Here is a 9,333-nt window from a genome sequence, read left to right on the forward strand (position 1 = left end):
TTTTAAATATTTCTTATATTTTTTCATAGTTTTTATCTTTTAATATATTATTTCAAGTTTGAAACTTAGAATTCTGAATGGTTTAATAAAGATTATAGTCCACAGATGTTGGTAATTATAATAAAGCTTAAATCAAAATCAAATTAATACTAATGCAAAAAGAAAATCAATTCAAAATTCAACACGACAATAATAATGAATATTTGTTCTTTAGTTTTACATTGGTTTAGACAATTAAAATACATAACCTAATTTAATTTCCTTTAATATTTAGTCATGTAACTAATACTTATTAAACTTAATTTTAGCATGATTTAGTACTTTTAAATTATGATCATTTTCATTATGACTTGTTAATTTGCAATATTTGTTTTACGCGATTTCATTATTATTATATTTGTTGGATATTTTAGTGTCATTAATCATATCATATTGTGTTATATTTTTAAGAAACATCTTAGATAGTTGTATTTTTGGTAGGACTAAAGAAATATTTGAAGTACAAGTAAATTATAAGTTTGTATGAATACTTTACTGGAAAAACCCGAAAAACCGAAAAACTCGAAAAAACTCGAGGTTGAAAAACCCGAGTTTTATTGGTTTGGTTTATAAATTTAAAAAGCCGACACAAATGGTTTGGTTTGATATTTGAAAAACCCGAACCAACCCGACCATGTACACCCCTACAAGATAGTATGTTGAATGAGTAAAGCTAAATAAAGAAAGAGTGCAAGAATTCGAGCAATTTGGTGCGTCGATGTATGTCTCCGAGAGATAATTTCACCACACCAAAAATGATTTTTTAGTGGTAAATAATTAACGGTAATAGCTTAATTGTTGTTAAATATGTTTTTTAGAGGCAATCGGCACTTTTTGTAAATGTCCCTAAAGTCTATACCGTCATTGGATCCAAAGGCAATTAACTAATGACGATAAAGGTTTTAGCATATTTTGTTAATGTTTATATTTATCTCTGCTTAAAGTTATTTTTGTTGTAATGTCCTCAGCTCCAAAAGTATCTTCCGTCTAAAACAACTAAAGTAAACGCAAGCGAAGTAAAGCACAAGGAAATTTGATGCTCAAGAAAATTGTACGTTTATTGCTACTGTAAGACCACCAACAGAGGGAGATGAGCAACATGTGGGGCCTACACACATGGAACAGCTTCACGAAATGTCTGCACAGGCCCGATAGTTAAGGGATAGAAAAAGAAAGAGATTAGATAACTATATAGAAGATTCAGATCCAACTAGCAAGGCATATGGTCTTAGACACTTAACTAAGTTCTTGATGAGAGGTATCCACATTCACCTTATTCTGCTCTCCTTAGCCTCTAGCTTGAGCGTAGTGAAGCAAGGGGTCAGTGAAATCGAATCAGAATGAAACTATTTATAATAGGTTATAGTAACAAGGCATCAGTCATTACAAGTGTTCAAACTCTAAATTAAAGTAGTATAAGAACAATGAAAGAATTCCGCATGGAAATGCGTTAGTGATGCCACCTAATATTCTTGCAGCCTCCACGTCTGTATGGGCTCGTCTCCTGACACCTTTGTCTCCCTTTATCTCTTTGTAATCCTCCCTTGCCTTTAGCTTGTTCTCATTTTCTTCTCTATGTGAATGATGAAACCGGCCTAATTTTTTCATCTTAATATGAAACGACAGTACATTTAGATACCGAAAAGGCTATCTCATAATATGTGTCTTACAGTGTCTATGTTTTGACGCATCACTTGAAGTTGATTTTACCTTCATATATGGTCTCGCCGCGTATTGTTGTGTGATTCATTTCTTTTACTAGATCCAATTTTGCCCTAAAAACTTGGAATGGAGTAGTTTTCTCAAGTATTACTATTTACATCTTTATTGATTAGAAATGTCTAAAATTCTTCGGCATTGTTGCTTAAGTTCTTTAAAATATCATATAAGTAAAATTTTACTCAAATTTGAATTGCTAAATTTTCAGTTTTTCTGCATAATTACTACTACAATATTCATGCCTTTATGATAGTATAGACAAATAGAGATGATCGAAAAATCCCTTAAAATTAGCTAGTGCACCTTTCGAAGTTCAATGAATAATGAACTCGCTCCTCAACCTTGTTTCATATAGATATCAAGCATATATTTTATGATAAATTCGAATTCGTGAAGTACATCTAAATGTATATCAATAGCATTTTTATCACTAGATCAAAGTCCTAAAGATATTCGACAAAAAAATGTCACCATACCATGTCTCGAGGGGTTCCGTGGGTTCACATGAACCCATGCTCCCCTCTCTAGATTATATAGAATAGTGTTATATTTTTTAAAAAATATTTAAATATAGAGGTGTTAACCCACATTAAAAGTAACATATAATAATACGATGAAGATTGGGTGCACCTCTTTAAGCAAATATAGAAATTTAAATCTTATATCTATCTTATTTTTGTTATTAACACCCCTCCAAGTGGTTATCGGTAGCACTTTTGTCGTTTCAATCAATTTTTCTTTTATTTTTTTTCTTTTATCTTTCAAAATTTTCAAATGTGTAATATTGAAAATTCCTAAATAAAATTAGCTTGGTATAATTTTTATATTATTAAATCAAATGTGTATATTAAAATTTAAAACTAGTAGTATTATATATGTCGGACCTATAATTTTTAAAGTTTAACGGTTAGTGTTAAGAACGTAAAGGTTAAACCGATCAAATTTATATCTTAGATGCATCTTTTCGTAATAATGCACCCATCCTTATGAAATCCTCCATACACCTCTGTCGACGTGGCCAATGGGTATCTTATTATGCATGTCATTCATAAATATAAAAACAAAAAAACAAAAAAACAAAAAAAACAGGTCAAATAATCTGTGAACGATTTAAAATAAATTAATTTAATCCTTGTTAAGTTTTTAGCTCAAAAATATTATGACTTCGACTTAAGCTTAGGATGAAGTAAAATCACGATAAGTAATTTATCAAGCTATAATTGAATTTGATTTCCTCTATCATATCATTTTAAAGTTAGTAAAATAAATCCATTATAAATTGAAAAATCATATTAAACTCATACCTGATATATAAGAAATCGGAAGGAAGTAACCATTTTATTATTATTTTGGAATAATTGTTAGAAAAACTGGTATTTTTAAGCTATTTGGCGTTGGGGAGCATTTTATAACCAAAAACGTAACGATATGGATATTTTTGAACCAAAAATAATTATATTTGTTTAATCCAATTAATTATAGCACTAACTAATATTCTTTTTAGAGCAAACATGTGCAACTCACTTGATCACATACAAAAAGTTATATCTATACATTCAATTTCAGATACCCCACAAATAGAAAGAAATTTTCTCAATTATTGTCCAATAGTTTTACTAAATTAACAAATCTACTTAATTAATCGAATATTCCTATTGTCCCAGAATAATATCTATCAATTAACTCAAGTTCGTTATTACAACTAATAAGTTTGTACTCATATATGTTAAACGAATAAATCACTCAACATATCTAGTAAAAGTTTCCAAGGTTTCGCGCTCATAAACCTTTTCTTTCATTTATCAATAAATTCAAGTCACTTTCATCGTTTGGAATCGATAAGTGGAAGCCATAAAAAGAGCAAAAAAGTACTGAAGTAAAAGTCCCAAATATGAAGTTTCAACTAGGCCAAGATACCTTTATGTACAAACCATATAACATAATTGAATGGAACATGTGGTTTCGTGGAAGCTCACATTTCTAAGTTTATTAATATTATTATTTATCTATTATTATCTTGGACTTATAATACCATAGAAAATCAAGAGACAGAAAAACATGAATATCTACTCAAAGAAGATCTTCACCAACTCCAAATAAGGGTCCAAAATAATAGAGTATTTTTATTTTATTTTTATGAAGTAAAAACAAAACATTCTTAAACTCAACGCAAATTATTTACTTGACTAACTGAACTTAAATACACTCCCGATCTTGCAACACGAGTGAAATACACCCCTATTCTAGCCAAATAGGGGTGTTTTCAACACTTTTCTCAGCCTTTTATTAAGACCTCATGCCTCTACAAGAGTTTGAAACCACTTACTATGTCATGTGACAAATCAAGGAGTATCTACGTTTAGTTAGACAAGTAGAGGGGATTTTTTAAGGCGGTCAATAATACAAACATCAATCACTCATTATATTTATAAACAAATCCTACTTAGACTCTATATAGTACTTGTTAGAAGACAATATTATTCTAGCAGTTCCCTAAATTTGGCTGCACATGTGTACATAATAGATGAATAGTTGAGCATGCCAAAACAGAAAGGGGGCAGCAGTACCCATAAAAACATAAGTCCAAAGACACATTTAAGTATGAATAAGGCTATGGGGAGTGAAAGTGAAAGGTACCCTTGATACCATTCAAATGGTGTCAGTAACCATGTGATAGTATGGCCCTTCAACCCTCATGTCCACCTAAAAGAAACCACAAAATGAGACAAAAGAGTCCCCCTTAAAGTAGCCTTTGATAGCACAAAAGAGCAACACTTTTCTTTATCCCCCCCACCCCCACAACCTTCCTTTTGGTAATACTAGTGTCCAAACCATTACATCATGTACCTACCACTTTTTTACCTAAGGTAACTCTAATTCGGAAACAGTCTCTCTATCTCCACGAGATAGGAGTAAGGCATGCATACATTCTACCCTGCCAAAGTAGATGGTATTCAGTATCACCTCATTCTTGAAAATATAGGAAGATAAAGCTGGAACCCCTTTGACAGAAAGTGATGATCTAAAAGACATTTTCATTTTTCGACTTTAATTTTTTACATCATAGCAAGTTACAACAGTAAAAGCAGAGAAAAGAGGGGGAGGGGGGAATTACTATCACAACTAAGGGGTTACTACTAGCCTGCCTTTAATTTTTGCTATTGTTCAGTGTGGTCCAGCACACAACTACAAAGAGGGTACAAAATAGAGAGAGAGACCCCACTCCCATTAATCAGTTCATCTGTCCTTTACGTATACACTTATGTATTTGTTGTAAGTAGTATGGTATTGATGATGACAACAATCTTGAGGATATCTTCCTTACCGGGCGATCGATCTTTTCTTCTGTTGTGGGTATTGTTTGGCTATACAGCTAGAGGACTTTTACTTCTTGTATATGCTACTACTCGAACGTTTTTCTGCATAAACGACATTAGAGAATCTCATTTAGAACAAAAATGGCAAGAAACTTGGAAACCGGGAATAACAATAACCAACCTAAGTTAATCCCTCCTAGCTAGCCATGCACAACTCTTAACACCTACATTTCAATGGCTTCTTGCCCAGAAGTAAACCTGGTCAATGACCACCTCAAATTAAGTTCTTTAACTCTTTTTAAAAAAAATGCAAAGATAATGGAAGAAGAAAAGATGTGGAGATTAAGTACCTTGGCATGTGGAAGTAACATGATTTAAGAGAAGCCATGTTGAGGGTAGTCGTTGTAGGAAGCATAGGGATATTATTGTTAGAAGTAGCAGTAGTTATTGGGGAACTAATGCCAGCTTCAGCTGAATCAGTGGAGAATGCAGCCTGGTTTTCTGCAGCTGATTTTGTAGGAGAAGCAAAAAGGTTATCGGGAAGGATGTGCTCCAAGCTGTTTCAATACCAAACAAACGTCAATAACGTTAGACAGAATCTAAAAACATTAATTAGAATCAATCTCAGCAAAATTTGACATCATCAATCGGGAAAAGAAACAAAATACTTTTCAACTGCCATCTTGAACTTGGAATTCATGCTGTTAATAATCTTGACATTACATTAAAGAAATTGTAGTTCAGTACCTTTCTTGAAGATTAGAGTTGTCAATATTGGTGGTATGCTCCTTGCTGCTACTTGCATTCCCAAAATCAGTAGGAAGCATTTCTTGAGGCACCTTCTCATCAGCTGCATTATGGGGGGCCTTGGTAACTTCATGAGTATCGTTACTTTCTATTAAAAAAAAAATCGGTAAGCACTAGATCTATTAAGCTAAACAAGAAAACTAATGAATGACTTAAAAGTTAACCTGAAGGGACTTCTTGATCAATGTCATTCAATACAGGAACAATATTGTGATTGTTTTGAGAGTGAAACTGCATCTGGGAGGCCATCGGAAGACCAGGAGAGAGGCTGGGTGGAAAGTGATCATTACGATGTTGATTCTTCAGGTCCAGCAGTTGCAAATTCATTAGTCTTCTGCCTTGAAGTTCAATGGCTTGCTGTAATTCAGCGTCCTGCTCTATTTTTCTTCTCAACATCATCTCATGTGAATTATATAACATTCTTGCTCCTACATATGAAGAGTTATTTCTCAAGTGTCAAACAACCCATCAGACTATTGACAAGAAAAATAAGAAATCTGGATCACTTATCTTACCAAAAGGAAGGTCGTATGGATCCCTAGATTCAAGAGCTGATGGGCTTAAACAGGTCGACAGCTCTCCTCTATCAATTGGATGTTGTTGTTGTTGCTGAAGTTGCTTCCTTTATAGTTCAATCAACAATGAAACATTAATCATGAGTAAAGGGAGATGCAATAACTCAAAATAACATTACAGGGTGATCATCTTTACATACTTGTCTGCGATTTTTCCCTTTTCCTTGTAGGGCTTTACAAGTACCCGAGAATCACACACAAAATGTGGGTTTCCTTTAGCCAAGATCATCTTAACAGTTTCTGAGTAGACAAACGTGACGAATCCAAACATTCGCTTCTGCTGATATGGAATTCTAACATCTTGGACAGGCCCATACATACTTCAAAAACAAATTACACAAGACAAGTTACCATCAAATTTTCATTCCATTTAACGATTTTAAGAATCCATTCCACAATAAGCGCCACGTACCTAAAGTAATTAGACACATCCTCCTCCTTAAATGTGCTATCAGCAGGAAATGTTAGGTAAATTTGTCGTGAACTTGAACTTGAGATACCACCCAACGCCATTGCTGAAAAATCATTTCTATCAGGCCGGCACCTACCAAATTTGTGGAATTCTTCACCCATCATAAATGCTGCAGCAGCTGATCTGCATTTCAGACCATACATGAAGATACCTTTTAAATGTCCTACCAATATTCCAAATCTCAACCTCCACATGATGTCCCAACCAAAAGCCTAAGCAGTGTGTAATAGAGCATAACTACCTAACCTTAAACAATGAGTTACTATTGAAATGTTTTTTAAACACAAATACACATCAAATCAAGCTTAAGATTAGACAAGAAACAGCAGCATAATACCATAACTACATTCAAAACACCAGAAATTGATTACCAAAAAATAAAGTCAAGTTCAAGAAAATTACTAGCAAGACAAACATTTACAAGTTCATAACAAGGTAGAGTAAAGTTATAAAGTCAATAACTTTCAATGAAGAAACAAACAGGAGGAAATATCATGTAGAGGTCCAAGGAAATACCTTTGGTTATCATTCAAGATGTTGATGCATTTGTTGTAAGCAATTGGATGATGATGAGCACCAGAAGCCATAAGAGAGGCAGCAGCAAACCTCTGTTGCTGCTGCTGCTGTTGTAAGGCCTTCATCCTCAAGAAATCATCAACAGAGTCAACTTTACTAGGAGAACCAACAATAGCATCTGGTGAAGAAGAAGAATCAGGAAAGCCACTATGCATAAACTTGCAACTATTCCCATTCTTGCAAAACCCTCTAGCAAAATACATGCAAGGCCTCCAACCAAACCCCCCACCACCACCACCACCATCATCTGAACCACCAAGAAAAACATCATTGACTGAACAACTCCTACGATGAAGATGAGGGGTTTCCTCACAATTCCCATAAGGGAAAACCAAAGAATCACTTCTTCCACTAGGACTCATAATTGGATCCATGGATTCATCAAGAAAAGACAAGTGTTCTTGAACTTGAGCTTGAACACTACTACCATACTCATCATTATTTGGGTCATAAAAAGGGAGTGAAAGTGAAGGAGTTGAAGACCCAGAAACAGAATTAGTAGAACCATTCACAACAGCAGCATAAGAAAGTGAACTAGCCCCTCCTCCTCCTACTGGTGAAGCCATTGGTCTAGGGCTTCTTGTAAAAACTGGTGACCCACTAGTAGACCAAGGAGAAGGTGAAGAAGGTGAAGAAGAAGGAAACCCATTGTTAGGAATCATGATTCTTGGTGAAGAATGATGAAAAAGATTCAATTTTGAAGCATTTGACATTGCAGAGGAACTGTTTGATGAAAGTCCTAAACAAGTTTTAGCTTGATTTATCAAAGAAACCAAAAGGGTTTCTGGACCAAAAGCTAATCTTATCATCTCCTTCTCCCCTTGGTCTTGTATCAGTATATACCCCATGATTTTTGAAGCATTTTCTGGATCCAAACTTTGAATTCTTGATAAAACTATCTTTGTAGCTTCATATCCATCCATGGTAGTAGAAATTTCTTGAACATTCACTACTACTACTCACTACTACACTACAAAGTTGGAACCTTTTTTCAAGAAATAGAGAGAGAAAGAGAAAGGACAATGATAGAGGATAGTGGACTTTTAAATTAAAATAAAAAAAGGATTTAAGAAAAAGATTTGTATGATTTGGGCATTTATTGTATTTTTGGGAATTATTGCTAAAGATTAAAAAAAATATTTATACAAAAGGTAATGATAGTTATATTTGTTCAATCATTATAATACCTTATTCAACGTGACACTTAGAAGGATATAATAGACCTCATTCAGATTCACGTGACATAGTTTGACTTGATATAAAATTTAAAAATTATAATTATTAAAAATGAATGAATAAGTTAAAACTAAATCGTTATTAAATATAGAAATGTAGCATTCTTGTTTGGTTAGATTAAAATAGAAAAGTGAATCATATAAATTGAAACAAGAAACTCGTTTTTTTATCTTAATTTATTTGTTCGATTTTAACTTGATATGAAATTTTAAGAAAATAAAGAATATCTTTTAAAATAATGTAGAAAGTTGATATTAAAATAATTTGTTTTAAACTAAGTAAAGAATAAAACAAATAAATTGAAATGGAGAAATTGTAGAATTGTTAAAAAAAATTATAGCTAAAGCCGATAGTGTCCAAGTCAGTTAACATTTCCTAATTATTTTATTAGATATTTATCATTTTTTACGAATATTGATATCGAATAATTTCAAAACTTAGATAAATAAATAAAAATATTTACTTTTTTTTTAACATAACGGAACTCCTATCAATCATAACATTTACAAAGTTAAATTATTAATTCGATGAATCATAGGATAATCAATTAGTCATATACAAGTTACAAAGTTAAATTATTAATTCGAAAAAG

At 32.7% G+C, this 9,333-nt stretch overlaps 1 protein-coding gene across 3 annotated transcripts; it reads right to left on the reverse strand.

Annotated features, from left to right (window-relative positions):
* Window positions 1–4,776: 4,776 nt before the first annotated feature.
* Window positions 4,777–8,553, reverse strand: LOC102590180 (zinc finger CCCH domain-containing protein 53). 3 transcript variants are annotated; one of them, XM_006365130.2, is made up of 8 exons: window positions 7,446–8,553; window positions 6,870–7,052; window positions 6,598–6,777; window positions 6,398–6,504; window positions 6,047–6,310; window positions 5,823–5,970; window positions 5,426–5,632; window positions 4,777–5,177 (listed from the first exon to the last, which is right to left on the reverse strand). In XM_006365130.2, exons 1-8 carry the CDS (start codon window positions 8,426–8,428, stop codon window positions 5,162–5,164), a joined length of 2,088 nt encoding a protein of 695 aa, XP_006365192.1. In that variant the 5' UTR covers window positions 8,429–8,553; the 3' UTR covers window positions 4,777–5,161. The 3 variants fall into 3 exon arrangements, with proteins under 3 accessions (XP_006365192.1, XP_006365193.1, XP_006365191.1); XM_006365131.2 differs by lacking the exon at window positions 4,777–5,177 and adding an exon at window positions 5,257–5,313; XM_006365129.2 differs by lacking the exon at window positions 4,777–5,177 and adding an exon at window positions 5,257–5,333.
* Window positions 8,554–9,333: the final 780 nt, after the last annotated feature.

The sequence above is a fragment of the Solanum tuberosum genome, unplaced genomic scaffold, assembly GCF_000226075.1.
Source record: "Solanum tuberosum cultivar DM 1-3 516 R44 unplaced genomic scaffold, SolTub_3.0 scf00538, whole genome shotgun sequence".
NCBI classification, from domain to species: Eukaryota; Viridiplantae; Streptophyta; class Magnoliopsida; order Solanales; family Solanaceae; genus Solanum; species Solanum tuberosum.

What these genes read in the sequence shown, in the direction of transcription:
- LOC102590180 (XM_006365129.2), bottom strand. Translation starts at nt 8,428, where the DNA reads ATGGATGGATATGAAGCTACAAAGATAGTTTTATCAAGAATTCAAAGT. An exon ending in GATGTGTCTAATTACTTTAG is followed by an intron (nt 6,778 to 6,869) that starts GTACGTGGCGCT and finishes TTGTTTTTGAAG; the next exon opens with TATGTATGGGCCTGTCCAAG. An exon ending in AAGGGAAAAATCGCAGACAA is followed by an intron (nt 6,505 to 6,597) that starts GTATGTAAAGAT and finishes TGAACTATAAAG; the next exon opens with GAAGCAACTTCAGCAACAAC.